Source organism: Tupaia chinensis, unplaced genomic scaffold, assembly GCF_000334495.1.
Source record: "Tupaia chinensis unplaced genomic scaffold, TupChi_1.0 Scaffold000054_1, whole genome shotgun sequence".
In the NCBI taxonomy this organism is placed as follows: Eukaryota; Metazoa; Chordata; class Mammalia; order Scandentia; family Tupaiidae; genus Tupaia; species Tupaia belangeri.
The window spans coordinates 8,625,257-8,643,083 of record NW_006159512.1 but is presented as its reverse complement, the minus strand read 5'-3'; the positions used below and the strand labels follow the sequence as shown (position 1 = coordinate 8,643,083).

Genomic DNA, 17,827 nt, shown 5'->3' with positions numbered 1-17,827 from the left:
AGTTCTAAGCCACCGGGTCCAGGACGCAAACCACCGTTGACTACATGGGAGTCCAGCAACATAGCCATTATGCCAACTTCTGGTTCCCCTGAGAGTCCAGCACCCTTAACCACCATGCCACCTGCTGGCCCCAATAATCTTTTCTCAAAGGGATCAAATGCCTTCTAGGACTTTACAAAAGGGAGCAGAGAAATGCTATGTAGATGAAAGGTGAAGGAACAGAGAGAGCTATTTGAAAAGTAAGGTTACTTTTAAAGATGGCGGAGCAAGGCGATAGATAGGGAAACCCGAGATCCGGAGGGTAGGAACTTGCTGAGCATGAAAACCGGGTTATAAGTAATAGTGATGGAGTGGCTAGGAAGAGACTCAGAGGCAGTGTGTGCAACTGTTTTCCAGAAGTTTAAATCAGGAAGAAAGAAAGGAAAGGGTTGTTTTCGTTGTTTAGATTAGCAATACCGGGACCAGAAGATGCTGTGATGGTTACACTGTGCACTTGCACGTAGTCGACCGCGGTATGAGTCCCAGAATGGGTGGCTTAAAATTCATACTGGGTGTGCGTGCCCAAGATCCCAAGAGGAGAATGGAGGAGAAGGAATTGCAGTGCGGCCTTCCCCCCGGGGGTGATTTCTCGTTTTCTGTCTCTCTCGCATTGTGTGTGCCTATAGCAAACATCCCTCTTTAAAAAAAAAATGAGCAAGGCTCTCATATGTTTGTGTGCTACCACAAATAGTCTAGTGCATCATTTAATGTGGGGTGCAGGGAACAGACGGGAGAGACAAAAATGCCCTTGAGAAGGCAAGAGGAGATCCAGAAGGAAAACTCATTTTCTTATGTTCTTACCTGGAAGGAAGGAAGGGAGGGAGGGAGGGAGGGAGGGAGGGAGGGAGATAAGCAGAGACATATATTGCATATTCTTTAGGGTAAAATGTAGGCGCTGGAAGGTTTAGATGATGGTCTATGTGTGGACTGTTGGGTACTTAGGTCAGACCTTACTGGGTGGCTAGTTCTCTTTTCAGATGAAAATGTACATCCGCGTGCAGCTGTATTTGTTAACCTCTGCTGCTTCATGTTCTCAGCCTTCGTATTTATTCTAGAGAGCCGTAGGTGCACAGAGCTGCAGTCTGCATTAATGCTTCTCCGTCCAGGCGCCACCCTCAGCACTGGCCCATGCACGTCCTTCCTCTCATGCCCCCAGCCATCTCTTCCTTGTTTGCTCCGGTGTGATAAACACAAGCAAGGTCATCAGCGGGTCAAAGAACGGCCCTTGACAATGTCCACGCTGTTACGTGGTCTCCCCATCCGCTTCTGCCTTCTCACCCAAAGGGACCACCATTTGGGACCAGCGGTTGGTGTAATGGCTATGTTGCTAGACTCCCATGTAGTTGACCGCAATTCGCGTCCCGGACCCGGTGGCTTAAACTCACGTCAGGCGCATGTGCGTGCATGCCCAAGATCCCGAGAGGAGAATGGAGGAGAAGAGACTGCAGCGTGGCCATCCCCCCAGGGGGGGACGTCTCACTTTCTGTCTCTCTGTCTCTCTCTGTCCTTCTGGCAAGTGCATGGGCCCTATAGCAAAAATCTCTCCAAAAAAACCTCACAAAGGAACCACCATTCTAAATCTTTCTAAAATGATTTCATAGTTTTTCTTTGACTATCATTTTAGGCCATTTAAAAATATATATATTTAAAATATGTCATTGAACCTGCTGTATATGATGTTTTGAGGCTTTTGAAAACTTAATCATGTATTCTAAGACCCATTCTGATTGTCGCGTGTGGCAGAGGTCACTCGTTTTGACTGCCGTGTGATATTCCCCTTGCTTAGAAACCAGTTTATTTGTCTGCTCTGTTGGCAGTAGGTTTTTTCCTTGTCTCCAAAATTGTGTTGCTGTGAATATTCTGGCCCAGATTCCCTGCTGTAAATGTACAAGCGTTTCTTTTGCATATATATCAAGGAATGGATTTTTCTGAATCTTAGTTTAAGTGGGAGGCCAAGCTAACAGGACAACGCCAAGCCATTTATCATGATGAGTTTACAAAATCAAATTCCCGTTTGCAGTGAACACGGGTCTCAGGAGTCACATGCTCTTTCACACCATGGAGATGTGTACGTGTGTGTGTGTGGACATGCATGTGAATGCATGCATCATTCGTGGAATACTTGAAATGGCATTTTGTTGTGAGATCATTCGAATCTTTCAGATTCTATTATATTCTAATGTGGTTGGACATCTTTTCAAATCTTCATTGGCCACAGAACTTTCCTTCCAGGATCTGCTTGTTTTCATCTTTTTTTAGAGGTTTTTGCTATAGGGTGCGTGTGCTCGCCAGAAAGACAGAGAGAGACAGAGAGACAGAAAGTGAGAAATCACCCCCCAGGAGGGATGGCCACGCTGCAATCTCTTCTCCATTCTCCTCTCGGGATCTTGGGCACGCACGCACACGCACCCGGTGTGAGTTTAAGCCACTGGGTCTGGGACTCGAACCACGGTCGACTACATGGGAGTTCAGCGACATAGCCATTATACTAACTGCTGGTCCCCTGCTTGTCTTCATCTTTAGCCCATATTTTATCATCATTGCTGCTTATAATTTTCTTATTAACTTGATGGTTTTAATAATTTACAAAGTGGATCAGGATCTGATATGCTACAGGAGGCACAAATCTTTAATGACTTCTAATTAAAATGAACTTCTAGAACTCTAGAGTGCTTTACTTTCTCAGAAATATCCTTGAATATCTTTGACCAATCAGTGGTCTTTGTGTAGGAAGGTTAGTATTTCTGTGCTTTATAAATGATAAGCAAAATTACACTTTTATTTGCATATTTTGTTTAATATTCTGCGCTATGATTGTTGCACCTCTTAAGTATTTTGAAGTTTCTTCATTTGAGGAGACAAAGTGCCTCATAAGATGTAGGTGGGTTAGTGACATAGGGTGGCTGAAAAAACAGAAACATTTTCCATCGCGAAGCTGGGCAGACATGGTGAACAGGGACTGACTCGTTTCAAGATCAGCCAAAAGACCTTCAGTCCTTCTCGTGACATGCTGTAACAGCAAATTAGACACCATTATTCCAGATGAAGTTAAAAAGTGATACCTTTGGGGCCAGCAGGTGGTGTGGTGGTTAAGGCACTAGACTCCCACAGGGTAGACGGGAGTGTCAGTCCTGGTTCTGGTGCTTAAAAATCACACCTGCCACGTGTGTGTGCATGCCTTAATCCCAGGAGGACAATGGAGGAGAAGGGACTGTGGCATGGCCCCCGCCCTTGGGCAATGATTTCTTGCTTTCCCAATGACTCTCTGTCTCTCTCCAGCGTGTACACATGCCCATAGCAAAACTTAAAAGAAGTTAAGCCTTTTGGCCAGGTCTATACTGCTAAAGTAAACAGTCGACAATTATCTGATACGTTGTTAATTGCTTTCCCACTTCCCCAGAAAGTTCGAGTGATTAATTAGGTGGGAGGGTTTTCCTGAATTCGATCTTCCTGGTGTTAGCTTTTTTTCTCTTAAAGACCGTTGAAGATTACCATTATGATTTGCCCACCATACTTTGGGGATTAAAAAACATTTTCCTATTACTAAAAAAGTAAGATTTTAAAATAAAAGATGTCTCTGATGTTACACTTATGCAGATAAAAATATGGGAAGAAGTCCCTTGAAGCTCAAATTTATCTGGTTTCTATGTAATTATGCTTTTAGTAAGGTTGATTTGAACATCCTAAACGGTAGTATTAGAGGAAGCGTCTCTAAGAATTATTCTTAATTGCATAGCGACCATTATTCATTGACAACTGATTTATCGAAACCTATTATGTTTAAAGCCTGGGATTGGTTCTGGGAGAAGATACAAATAAAAATAAGACACAGTTTCTGCTTTAATCGGGAAATATTTTTAGCTTAACTGATACAGCAAATGTAGTCCATTATTTTTTCTTTTGGGAGGGTTTTTAAATCACTGTCGGGATGACATTAGGAACACGATGGAGTGGTTATTCTGCACTCAGTATGTGCAAAGCCTGCTAGTTTGGGGCTTCAGAGAGGATGAAGGGCTTCCCCTTGCTGTGAGGGGTAGATTCAGTCAAGCAGGCTGTGAGAAGAATAAGAGAAAAGAAGTGAAAAGTGCATCAGAAATATAGTCCTGCAACTACTCACGGACAAAGCAGGAAGTGTATGCATTGCATGTTATTAATATATACTGGAGGGCCAGAAGGTGGCGTGGTGGTTAAGCCTCTGATCTCCCACATGGTCGACAGTGGTTTGAGTCCCGGACCTGACAGCTTGCTTTCTCACTTTCCCTCTCTCTCTTTCTCTCTTTCTTTCTCTCTGGAGAGCACATGTGCCTTATGCAAAGTTTAAATAAATAAATAAAATAAAATACAAATATATATCTGGATAATAATTCCACATTTGCTTAAGTAATCATGGATTTATTACTCTATGAGATTGTACACTATTGTGGTAAAGCTGCAACACACTGGGGAATGACACAAGGGGTTAGAATTCAGGCTCTGGCATGCAGTTGCCAACGTCCGTGAGCTCCGATTCCGGAGCTCTGAAACTCCCATGATAACAGCGCCTTCGGAGGGTGTCGTGGGGATTAGGTGAGAGAGCATATGGACACATAATAGATCCCCATAGACAGTAGTCACCGTATCTGCTTGCTTTGCCGGAAAGAATCACCCTCGTCAGCAGGTACGCACATGTGTCCCCCGTCGGTCCACTCATGTCCCACGGCCGCGTCTCCGTCCAGGTCCCAGCACCTGCCAGCCCGACTGGTGGCCATGTCTTCCCAGAGTCTATTCCTATCCTTGCCTCCCTGTGATGTATCGTCCGTACCACTGCCAGAAGGATTTTCTGAAAAATGTAACTCAGTCGTAGAATCTCCATAAAACTTCGCACCCTCAGTGATTATGGGTACAAATCATACTTCGTACCACAGCCCACAGGCAAAGACAGAGTGAGCCTGGGTCTCAGAGGAAGAAAACTCAGGAAGGACAGGAAAGACAACCCAGGCCTGTGTGCGCTTGCTAGCACCACACAGCAAGGTACCATGGACGTCCTGGGCGGTGGAGACAGCAGAAAACGGATCTCCTCCCAGTTCTGAGGGCATCGGGTGTCTCCGAGGCTGGTTTGTTCTCAGCTTTCTCTCCTTGCTTTCCGGATAGTGAGGACAGATTCCTGAGTCTTTTCCCTATTCTGATGCTTTCCAGGGGACCTGGGAGAGCCCCATCTGTGAACACTCACCTCACTGTGACAACACAGCTCTGTCTAGTGACCCTGGGCAGCTCCCTACCTCCTGACCCTGCATGGCATCACCAAGCCCTGCATTATCACCTACATTTAGGTGGGATTCAGACCTTCCTTTCTTCTGGCCCCAAGTCCCTTTTACAGACAAAGACTCGAATGTCTGACCACTTACTAACCTAAGAATTTCAAACCCACCTGTAACTTGCAAGCCCCCACTTCCAGATGTCACGCCATTGGGGGTCAGGCCAATGAAGAGACTCCTTATGCTGATTGACAGCTGGGTCTGGGTGTCCCGCTCTCTGCATCTGAGCGCCTGGAAGCAATGTTCTTCTCCGGCTGGACTCTCACAGTCGTGTTTAAATATACCACGTTAATTACTTTACGGAGGGGCTGTTGCCGTCGTCAATGGCCGCCTCTCCTCTGCGTCCTCTCGTGGTCTTCCCCGGTGTGCGCCCGTGTCCTCATCTCCGCTTCCCGTTTAGGGCCCTTGCTAGTGACCTCATTTTACTGATCTCTTTCAAAACCTGTCCCCCAATGTGCTCACATTCCCAGGCTGAACTTCAACATGTGAATTTGGGGAGGAGATGATTTAGCTCATGCTAATCTTATGCATCTCTCTCACTGCTGTTGCAAGTTCTTGCCCCTATAGTTTCAGCAACTGAATATGTTAGTTAGCAACTCATTTATGTTAGTTATAATACTAAGATGCTGCTTAATAATAATACTATACTAATAACAGGTTGCTTAAAAGCTTTCACTTTTCACAGTTGGGCCCGAGGATAGGTATTCTGCCCGCTGCGCTCAAGGTTTTGTTCTGTCTTTGTGACTTTCACTTTCTTTCTTTCCTTTCTTTTTTCTTTTTAAAGAATGATTTATTTCATTTTATTTATTTTTATTATTTTAATTTTGCTACAGGGCACATATGCTCAGAGGGCACATGTGTGCTCCCTGAGGGGGATGAGAAATCTCCTCCCCCGGGGAGCTACGCTGCAGTCCCTTCTCCTTTTCCCCCTCGGATTTGGGGCATGCAAGCACGCATGCCCAGAGCGTCTCTGCAGCCACCCTAACTGCCACGGCGCCAGCTGGCTCGTCACTTTTATTTCTTATAGTTACCATCCTCCCTGGGCCAGCATAGAGCGTAGTGGTGACGTCAGTGGGCTTCCACGTGGCTGACCCTGGTCCCAGTCCTGAACCTGGTGACTTGAAACACACCAGGAGCGTGTGCGTGCATGCCCAAGATCCTGGGAAGAGAATGGAGGGGAAGGGATTGAGCATGACCATCCACCCTGGGGGTGATTTCTCACTTTCCCTCTCACTGTCTTGTCTCACTCTCTCTGGCAAGCACGTGCACCCTAAGGCGAAAAAAAACCCTCTAACAAAATAATGAAAACATCCTCCCTGGTTTGACTATCCCACGTTATTTCCTTTACGGAGGGGCTGTTGCCGTCGTCAATGGCCGCCTCTCCTCTGCGTCCTCTCGTGGTCTTCCCCGGTGTGCGCCCGTGTCCTCATCTCCGCTTCCCGTTTAGGGCCCTTGCTAGTGACCTCATTTTACTGATCTCTTTCAAAACCTGTCCCCCAATGTGCTCACATTCCCAGGCTGAACTTCAACATGTGAATTTGGGGAGGAGATGATTTAGCTCATGCTAATCTTATGCATCTCTCTCACTGCTGTTGCAAGTTCTTGCCCCTATAGTTTCAGCAACTGAATATGTTAGTTAGCAACTCATTTATGTTAGTTATAATACTAAGATGCTGCTTAATAATAATACTATACTAATAACAGGTTGCTTAAAAGCTTTCACTTTTCACAGTTGGGCCCGAGGATAGGTATTCTGCCCGCTGCGCTCAAGGTTTTGTTCTGTCTTTGTGACTTTCACTTTCTTTCTTTCCTTTCTTTTTTCTTTTTAAAGAATGATTTATTTCATTTTATTTATTTTTATTATTTTAATTTTGCTACAGGGCACATATGCTCAGAGGGCACATGTGTGCTCCCTGAGGGGGATGAGAAATCTCCTCCCCCGGGGAGCTACGCTGCAGTCCCTTCTCCTTTTCCCCCTCGGATTTGGGGCATGCAAGCACGCATGCCCAGAGCGTCTCTGCAGCCACCCTAACTGCCACGGCGCCAGCTGGCTCGTCACTTTTATTTCTTATAGTTACCATCCTCCCTGGGCCAGCATAGAGCGTAGTGGTGACGTCAGTGGGCTTCCACGTGGCTGACCCTGGTCCCAGTCCTGAACCTGGTGACTTGAAACACACTGGGAGCGTGTGCGTACATGCCCAAGATCCTGGGAAGAGAATGGAGGGGAAGGGATTGAGCATGACCATCCACCCTGGGGGTGATTTCTCACTTTCCCTCTCACTGTCTTGTCTCACTCTCTCTGGCAAGCACGTGCACCCTAAGGCGAAAAAAAACCCTCTAACAAAATAATGAAAACATCCTCCCTGGTTTGCTCCAGCTCTGCTGAAGGCCTCTGCCTGGCTCTGAACATGCCAGGCCCTTTCCCACCTCAGGCCTTTCCTCCTGGGGGTCCCTCCACCTGGAACCTGCTTCTCCCAGCTGTTCCCATGGGGCTGCTCATCCTCCAGGCCTCAGTTTAAGGCGCCAGCAGCTCTGACCAGTCTAGAGCACGCTGCCTGCACGCTCCAGCCAGCTTTCTCCTTGATTTCTCCGCTCTTGGCACCCTGACTCCCCGACGGCGGGGTGTTGAGGCAAGGACATGTGGTCTAGTGCACCCCGCTGGCATCGAGGCACCGGCTGGGGACGAGGCATTGCTGAGCGCCCCGGTGACTCGTCCCTGTCCCCTTACCAGGCACAGGTTTCTCACAGCTCCTGTGATCTCAAAGATCTATACAATTACACAAAGTGAACACTGAATAATACCGTGAATACTGAGGTTCAAGTTCTGAATACAAAGCATTTTTCAGGAGTCATTGAAAAAGTAACATGTTACGTAAGAACTTGAAAAAATGGCCCGTTATTACCATGGAGTGATTTAACTACAAGAATTAGCATAGACCCACACACTTTGAGATAAATATATAAAGAAAAAATCGTTGGTCTAATCTTTCGGGCTCCTTGACTCCTGCCCCTCCTTTGGATTACCGATGGGCCGGTATTTTATAGGACGCGGTTCTGTAAAGTCTGTTGTGGAAAATGGTGACGGCTGTAGTCTCCCTCGCCCACTGAGGGAACACCTTCCAACCTCCCCTGTGGGTGCCTGAAAACACGCTAGTGCCAGCCCCACACGCACCGCCTCTTGGTTTCCTAACTAGGAGAGCTTTTACGTGACTGCCCGGTGGTACCCTGGGTGGGTCACCTCCTGGGGGATGACGCAGGGTCGGGATGGTGTGAGATGTCATCACATTACTCACCATGATGCACAGTTTCAAACTCGGGAATTATCCATTTAATATGTTCAGATTGTGGTAGACTACGGATAACCGAAAACATGGAAAGTGAAACTGAGTGAGGGGAGCTACTACTGAGGCTGGACATAGATAAAGTGGTAAAACACTACGCAATGGGGCCAGCCAGCAGTATAGTAGTTAAAGTGTTGGACTCCCACCTGGTGGACTGTGGTTCGAGTCCTGGACCCGGTGGCTTGAAAAATCACACTGGGCACATGTGCCCGTGTTCATAAAATACCCAGAGGAGAATGGAGGAGAAGAGAGTGTGGCATGGTCATCCTTCTTGGGGGTGCTTTCTTACTTTCTCCCTCTCTGTCTCTCTCTGGCAAGTGCACATGCCCTATTGCAAAAACCTAGAAGAAATCCCCCAGACTCAAAAACCAAACCACAGTGGTGTACATGGACCCATCTGGAAGGTTGCCGGTTTGTACCCAGAGGCCTCTCTGAGTGTTCAGGGCTTGTGTCCGCCACAGCCTGGGTTGGCCAATGCTGGGAGTGGGTCACTGCGTCCAGTCCTGTCAGGAAGGCTGCAGCACTCTGTCTTTGCGTCTTGCACTCAAAAAATAATAATATATATTTTTAAACAAGGGTATAGCCTTCTGTAAAGTGACTAGCCTGACCTATGAACTCGTTAAATTGCAATTGTCAAGCCCCACCTTACAAAAACTAGATCTTCAAACCTAAGGGTAGCGGTCCAGTGTTCCGTGCTTTAACCAGGCCTTCAGATTTGAGAACCATCGCCGTGAATTGATCATCAGTAGCTTAATTTCTCAAGAACCTTGTCAAGTCGTCCAGGGGCTCTGACATACTCCATCTGAACTGTTCTGAGAACCTTGCCTTGCCTTGCAATGACGTACGTCAATCCTTTTTCATGGTTTTGTAATTGTCATCAAGAAACTGGTGGAGGGACCAGCAGTTAGTGTAATGGCTGTGTCGCTGGACTCCCATGTAGTCGACTGCTGTTCAAGTCCCGGACCCGGTGGGTTAAACTCACGCTGGGTGCGTGTGCGTGTGTGCCCAAGATCCTGAGAGGAGAATGGAGGAGAAAGGACTGTGGCATGGCCATCCTCTCTGGGGGGTGATTTCTCGCTTTCTATCTCTCTCTCTTTTTTTTCTGGCGAGTGCACGCGCCCAATAAGAAAACAAACAAACAAACTAACAAACAAAAACTCTCCAAAAAAAGAAAGGAAAAATAAAAAAGAAACTGGAGTGATTTCTCCCACTCCTGAACTTACTGAGAGAAATTGTCATCTGCTAGGACACATATTACCTGCTTCCTGGGTTTCCTAACTGCGCCTGGAACAATGTGGCTTTAATGAGCTTATTACTACCATTTCGTTTTGTTTCTAACTTCTCATTCAAATAAAAATTTAATTATCTTTCCCACTGTCCAAAGATGTATTCTTTTTCAATTAAAATGTATAATAATCCACCTGACCTGTACTTACTTTCTCTATATTTTCGCAGGCTCTCATTTTCTTAGAATACTTGCTCAATAGAGAATGTTCTTATCTTTTGTCAAGTTTTTGTGTGTGTAGCTCAGTCGTCGCCCTTTCGAGAGGGAAATGCTCAGATTCATTTTTACGAGGATAACCTAGGTTAGGGCATTCAGCCATAGCAGCCACTTTTTGCTTATCTTGGCATAAACCCAGTTTCTCAAACATCAGAGGGAGCTACTCCACCGGGGAGCAGAGGTCGCTCCTCCCAGTCGTGGAGAGCTTAGCCCCTGGCTGTGCGGTGTTGTGAGCCATCGTATGAGGAAATGATTTCAAGAGGGCACCAGTTTTCATGTTGTTACTGGTTATAAAATGCTGCATTATCTACAGTAACAACTACCTCGTTATTGGACACATTGTGTTCTAGCACCAGGGACAGATTTACCTCCAGCCTCTCAGTTAATAGCTGTTACACCCGTTACCTGTGAGGACAGTCAACTCTAGAAGGTATTAGAACCCCCAGAGTCTCTGGGACCAGCAGTTGGCGTAATGGCTGTGTCACTGGGACTCCCATGTAGTCAGCTGTGGTTCAAGTTTCAGACCTGGTGGCTTAAACTCAGGCCGGGAGCGTGTGCGTGCGTGCCCAAGATCCTGAGAGGAGAATGGAGGAGAAGGGATTGCGGCGTGGCCATTCTCCCTGGGGGGGTGATTTTTCGTTTTCGGTCTGTCTGCCTCTCTCTCTGTCTTTCTAGCGAGCACATGTGCCCTAGAGCAAAAATCTCTCAAAATAAAGAAAAGAAAAAGGTTTTAAATTTCATTTAGTTTATTATTACTACTTTTTAAGAGTTATTTATTTAATTTTATTTGTTATTATTATGTATTTTTTAATTTGACCACAGAGAGACAGAGAGAGAGAGAGAGAGAGAGTGAGAAACCAAGCTGCCAGGTTCAGGACTCAAACCACAGAGGGCCATGTGGGAGTCCAGCACCTTAACCACCATGCCTTCTGTTGGTCTTTATTGTTACTTTGTAATTTGACCAGAGAGAGACACAAAGAGAGAGAGGCAAAGCGAGAAGGCAAGCCACCAGGGCCGGAACTTGAACCATATGGCCATGTGGGAGTCCAGCGCCTTAACCAGCATGCCGCCTGTCAGCCCGGATGGTGTCCCTTTGTCTGAAATCTGTGTTAGCCGGATTGTAACCACGCTCCCACCCCGTCTCCCGCCGGAGCACCATGGACCTTTCGTGAAGCCGTCCTAGTTGAGCTCAGAAAGGCGCTCAGGGTGGCCGCTGTCAGGAGCAGAGGGAAGCCGCGTGGGCCGAGCACACCCATGACAGAGCCACTTTCTTGACCTGTACCAAAATCCCGCCTGATAGGTGTGGTCGCTGCTATTGAGGGGTTCGGTAACTCCCCCGGATCACACGGCTGGTGGGGGCCGGAGCGTGAGTAGCTGTGATTTACAGAGCTTGTCCCCGGCCCCAGTCACTGGTGGCTGGTGTGCGTATCATCACAGGTGACACGAATCATTTTCTAAGTTCTTTACCAGTGTCCTTACCAGCCATTATGGGTTTTCTGCCGTCCCTTCCTTGGCCGCATTTCCTCTTTTTAACAGCTCCCTTAACATAGAGGCCGGTCAGATGGTGGACTGTAGAAAACCGCAAAGGCTAAAAGCTTTTGTGTCTCTGCACTGCCTCGGAACACTGCCCGGGGTGGTGCATCTTTGAAGAAGCAGGTTCCTGGTAAGTAACTGGGCTTCTCTGAGCCCGATTTCCGTCTCCGCGGGCCTTTGGTCTACATGCTTTGATCTGTGGGATTCATTACCTCCCTGAAAACTGGAGATGCCTGTGAAAACCGTGATATTCCGTACCTGTGTTTGCTCTCCAGTCCTCTGCCCGCCTCGCCTGGAAGACTGGTAACCACCTTTTCACACCTCCTTCCTCCCCACCTGCTAGGTCCTGTTACGGAAGTGAAAACCGACATCTACGTCACCAGCTTTGGCCCTGTCTCTGATGTGGAAATGGTAGGTATCTGGGAGGTGCCATGTACCCTGGGAGGTCTGAAAAACCAAAGTGCAGAAGAAGGGCAATGAATACTTATGTTGTTGTCAATCACACCAAGCTAGAAAGGCCGAGAACGGCCTGATGAAACAGGCGTGGACAGGGAGTAAGGCAGGAGGTGGCGCCCCGGAGGTGGCGCCCCGGCTCTCAGGGTTGGGGCCTTCTCAGCGGAGAACGTTTCCGTTTTCCAGGCTCCTAGCACGACCTCGTGTGTAACTGGGTGTTTGTCCGCCAACTCCCGAGAAGGAGAAGGTTAGAGGCTGGGGTCGGTCTCGGTGTGGACTCCGCATATACACTGTAGCCCAGTTGCATCTAATATTTTATGTCACCTAATCGCTCCATCCCAATCCTTCCCTCTTCCTGTGCTTAAAGAGCTTAGAGCACCAAGCACTGGTCAGGACGAGGTCTCCCCTCAAGTTGTACTGCGTTACATGAAAGATATTTCATTTACATGATAAAAACCTACTTTCCTTTTCTCCTTGGTCCTGAGCACCTGCTTACTTCAAATCCTTGAGTTGTCGGACTTATTTTAATCAACGCTGCGAGAATAAGATTTGTCTTTTACATATTTTACTCTGTCTTAAAGAAACGCCTACAATGTTAGGATTGATTATGCAATTAATTATGCAGGGATATTTGTTACATATGAACTGAGTTTTTGCTATCTGGTCCAAAGTAAAACACAACTGTGATCCCCTTGTGCTGTCAGTTTTATTAAATTGGAGTAATTGTTCTTGGCTAATCATTTCATTTGTGGCATCCTTTATGTTTTGCACGAAGGCATGTGCACTGGCCAGACAGAGAGAACCCACGGCCCTGTGGGACATGGCCAACAGCAATTCCTTCTCCATTTGTCCATGCCTTCAGGATTGGGGGCGTGCATGCACAACACTGTGGTTTTTTTGTTAGTTTGTTTTGTTTTTCCAAGCCTCTAAACTGGGTTGGAACCCTGGGGTTGGCCATGTGGGAGCTGACTCCCTTAACCAGTAGGCCAAGGGCCGGCCCCATGATGGTCTTTTTCATGAGTGGGAAAGAAGCTGGGATTTACTGCATGTTTATATATATACACTCATCTGTATTCGAATATGTCACAAACTCATTTTCCTAGGAGTACACAATGGATGTGTTCTTCAGACAGACGTGGATTGACAAAAGACTGAAGTATGATGGCCCCATTGAGATTTTGAGACTGAACAATATGATGGTGACGAAAGTATGGACCCCTGACACTTTCTTCAGGAATGGGAAGAAATCTGTCTCACATAACATGACAGCCCCAAATAAACTTTTTAGAATTATGAGAAATGGAACTATTTTATACACAATGAGGTAATCCGCTTTCCCTTCTTCCTTACTTCTTCCTTCTCTTCCCACCCTTTCTCTCCCCTTCTCTCCTCTTTCTTTCCTCCCCCCTTCTATCCCCCCCTCCCTCCCTGCCTTCTTACCTTCTATTCTTCCTTTATTCCTTCCCATTTTAGGGATCTATAAAGTTGCTTTGAAAAAGAGGTTGATTTTATTTCATTGCATTTTTCCATTGTAGACTCACCATAAGTGCGGAGTGTCCCATGAAATTGGTGGATTTCCCCATGGACGGTCATGCATGCCCTTTGAAATTTGGGAGTTGTAAGTTATAATAAAAATGTTGTTAGAATTGATGGTTACTTCATGTAAGCTGATATTTATATATGTGTGTGATATTTCATAAGCCAACATTTAAATCATTGTCCATGGTAAAAACTGTCCAAGGCTGAATGTTTAGGAGACTGGTTATTAATAAACATTTGAAAAGAAAAAAGAAAAAACAGACTTTTCCCTCTCCCAAATCTAAAATCCTGCTTGTACAGACAGCCCAGGTAGAGGGAGTCATAATTACTGGGCTGGTGGTCAGTGGTGAATTTTAGGGACTGCTGAACTCTTCGTATTGGTGGTGTAACATAAAAAGCGGAAATGGCTTTTGTCATTGTTGTGTTTGTAACTTAACAGCTTCTGTCGCGAGCAGAAGTTCTCTATGGCAGCTGTGAAAAAGGCTGAAGAAGGTTCAGGGCTTTCTGCCATGACAGCGGGAGCTGTGCTGTTCGTATGAAGTGGCCGGTGTGGCCAGAGCATAGGAGGGGGTGTGCTCTGCGGGAATACAGTGCCTCGTAGCCCACATTATGAAGGTGTGGTTAGGGGCCATCAGGTGGTGTAATGGTTACGTCGCTGGACTCCCACATGGCTGACTGTGGTTCGAGTCCTGGATCTGGTGGCTTGGAAATCACACTGAGCATGTGTGAGTGTGCCCAAGATCCCAGGAGGAGAATGGACAAGGGATTGTGGTGTGGCCATCCCCTCTGGGGAGGTGATTTCTCACTTTCCCTCTCACTGTCTCTTTCTCTCTTTGGTGAGTGCACTTGCCCTAAGGCAAAAATCCAAACAAAACAAGGTTGGATTCTATCTCTCTGGAAAGCCTGCAGAAGGTTTGACGAACAGGGGCAGCGTTCTCTGATCGACATTTCCCCATCCCAGTCATCTCAGAGAGGCTGGAGGGAAAACAGAGGAGTTGGAGGCTGTTGTTTTCGTCAAAGCAAAGATGGTGGAGGCTTAGACCAGGATGGCACAAGAGAAGGAAGCACGGAACAGGATGTGTTTGGGCTATTTTGGGAGAAGTGAAGGCAAGCGGACGAGCGATGAAGGGCTAGGAAGGAATAGGTGCTGCTCTCCCTCTAGCTCCCTTCCCGGAGACGGCAGCAAAATGTGATTGCCTCTTCCAAGGTCTGTCTCCAATATTTGATTCAATCAGAATCTACCAAAAATAGATGCTGGCTTTTACTATTGCTTCAGACGGAGCCGCGCTGATTGTGAAAGTGCTGCCTGCTGTTGCCGTTGCTCGCCGCGTCCCTGCGCCCCCCGCCATTCTTTTTATAACCCTTGTCATCTCAGCACTCCGGGGCCAACACCGAGCTGCGGGAGTCATTGCTCCCTGACCAGCGACTTAATGAGTGAAGATAAAAAGACAATAAGGATGCTCTCCCCGGGGGGAGGCAGATTAAAATCCATCTGTGCTAGAATAATTTAAATTTCACTCAAGACGGTCCTCAGCCAGAGGATGCTCTTTCTGCCACCCGGCCCCTCTCGGTCTCATGGAAAGCACCCTCTGAGCGACTTGAGCACCCTCGGTGCTCATTCGGGGTCTGTGTGAAAGGAAGAACTCACCCCTCGGAAGCTGATGTTTTTGGATTAGAAAGTAAAGAGAGGCCCACCATGCTCAGCCAGGAAGGGTCTTCCGTTATTTTGGAAAAAGAAAAACACTGTTTAACTATGTTTACAATCTGGAGGAATGAAGAAAACCAGGAAAGAAAAGTTATTCTAGCCAAGGTAGGGTAGCCAAGAAGATGCCCTGATTTAAAATACCGTAGACAAGGAGATAGCTGGTGGCATCGTGGTTAAGGAGATGGACTCAGCCATGGCTGATGGTGGTTTGAGTCCCAAACTCAGTAGCTTGAAACGCACAGCAGGCACATATGCGTACGTGCGTGCCCAAAATCCCTAGAGCAGACTTGGGGAGAAGGGATTGCCGTGTGTCCATCCCCTCTGGGGGTGATTTGCTTTCTGTCTCTCTCTGGCAAGCACATGTGCCCTGTAGCAAAAATCTCTCAAAAACAAAACAACAAAAAACACAGACAAGAACTCAGTACCCAGGGGCCCTAAATAGGATGAAATATGAATACGGTTCAGGAGACAAGTGCTGCCTGTAACTGTGTGAGGCTGAAGGACAACACGGGCCTCATGATTCGTTTTGCAAGTCGTTTGTAAAGATCGACTCTTGCGGTATAGACGCCTTTTAGAGTTAAGCAGTTCCAGGAAGGGCCGTCTGTGCTGTTGCCATTTTAGCTCGGTCTGTGGACGTGTGCGGGGCCGGGGGTGGTGGTGGGAGCACAGTTCGTTTTGGCTCTTTTGAACTTGTCTGTGTGTGAGCCAGCTGTCTGCTCCGGGTAGGCTGGTAAGCCAGCAGCTGCTCTTCATTTGCACCGAACGCCAAATAATAGAAAATGGACTTCAGTTGCCGCTGGGAGGAATTTGCTGAAGATGGAAGGGGAAATGTCCCGACTGAGGAGTTTAAAGGTACTGGAGCCGGTTGTGTAATTATACTCCCCGGAGAGCTCTGCAAACCAACCGCATAGCCTGTTGTCACTGTGAATGGCTCCCAAACTGCAGGGGGCAAGCCCAGGGCAGGGTCTGGAAGAGGTGACCCCTGGAGAGCTCTCCCAATCATAGGGTTTGTTTTTGTTTTTGTTGTTATTATTATAGGCAGCATCTGGTACGTTTCTGAATGACAGAGCTACGTTAGTTTGGAAGAAGTCAATATGGGTCAAGCACCAGGCAGGAGTTAAGTGAAAGGCGTAGGGCTTGACAGGACCGTTGGGTTACAAGGTATCTGCTTTTCCACGGCTTGCCCTGTTCCCATGGAAACACATCCACGTGCCGCATAGCATTTCCGATGCTCAGGCTTGGTCTTCCTCCGCTAATTCCTTAGCATAAAAATAATAAGCCCCGTCGCGTTGCAAGGGTACTGGTTGAACTTTTACAGTTTTCTAAATCGTGTGTTTGACTACCTTGTCATGAACACTGTTTGCATCCTCTCTACTTTCTTGAGTGTGTGAGCCCCTAAGCGTTGACCATCGAGCTGACCAGCCGAGACTGAGCTGACCACCTCTGTGCTCTCGTTCAGATGCGTATCCGAAGAGCGAGATGATCTACACCTGGACGAAAGGGCCCGAGAAATCGGTGGAAGTGCCCAAGGAGTCTTCCAGCTTGGTTCAGTATGACCTGATCGGGCAAACGGTGTCAAGTGAGACTATCAAGTCGATCACGGGTGAGCAACTCCACGGTGAAAGTCAGGACGCCGCCTGCCTGCCATTAGCAATAGGGTTCTCACGTAGCTTTCACTGACAGAGCTAGTGTTCGCAGAGAACCAACGAAAAATGTCCAGAAATAGGGTGGATGCATAAATCACAGCTGAGCGTGTCTTTATTTATATGTATAATCTTATTTTAGTTTATAACAAGTTTTGAGTTGGTGAGAGGTGAGGAGTAGGTTGGCTTTCTGATTTAGAAGTGAAATTCGGTAATCGAATTATCGAATTATCGAATATTAAAACTGTTTCGGCAAAATGATGAGGCAGAACCTCTGACCCTGTTTTTTTCCAGTGCTTTCCAAAGATCTCTTTTTATTTTGCTCAGTTTTGTGGGGGGATCTTCCCCGCCTTTCTCCAAACTATAAGCGAAATCCAGAGCTTAATTTGCAAAGTATATGAAAGGTATATTTTAAAGTCGTTGCATTGGCAGTTAAATGGTTACTGTTGACCATTCTCAGTCCGTGTTTGCTTTCAGAATGTGATGGAAACAATCAGATTGAGTTTCTTATCATATTTAGTGGGAAGGATGAACTGATTATTGTTCGTTCTAAAACTGTTCCTTACATACCCATGCCACTAGGAGAAGGGATTTTGGGGGGCCGATTCTTGTCTCAGTCTGTTTGGCTGCTATAACAAAATGCCATAAACTGAGTATAAACAACAGAGATGTATTTCTTACCACTCTAGGGGCTAGGGAGTACTAGGTCAAAGTGCCATGAGGAGACATTCGCTGATTCACAGTCACCTTTTATCTGAGTGTTCACGCCCCTCATGAGA

General features: G+C 46.9%; 1 protein-coding gene across 1 annotated transcript in view; it reads left to right on the top strand.

The window, feature by feature from the left end:
* GABRA4 (gamma-aminobutyric acid type A receptor subunit alpha4) overlaps positions 1 to 17,827 on the top strand; it is a 68,653-nt gene that overhangs the window by 9,825 nt on the left and 41,001 nt on the right. Inside the window, exons 3-6 of the mRNA XM_006141460.2 lie at positions 12,052 to 12,119; positions 13,265 to 13,485; positions 13,697 to 13,779; positions 16,865 to 17,008. Coding sequence (XP_006141522.2) covers positions 12,052 to 12,119; positions 13,265 to 13,485; positions 13,697 to 13,779; positions 16,865 to 17,008 — 516 coding nt within the window. The remainder of the gene's footprint in view (positions 1 to 12,051; positions 12,120 to 13,264; positions 13,486 to 13,696; positions 13,780 to 16,864; positions 17,009 to 17,827) is intronic.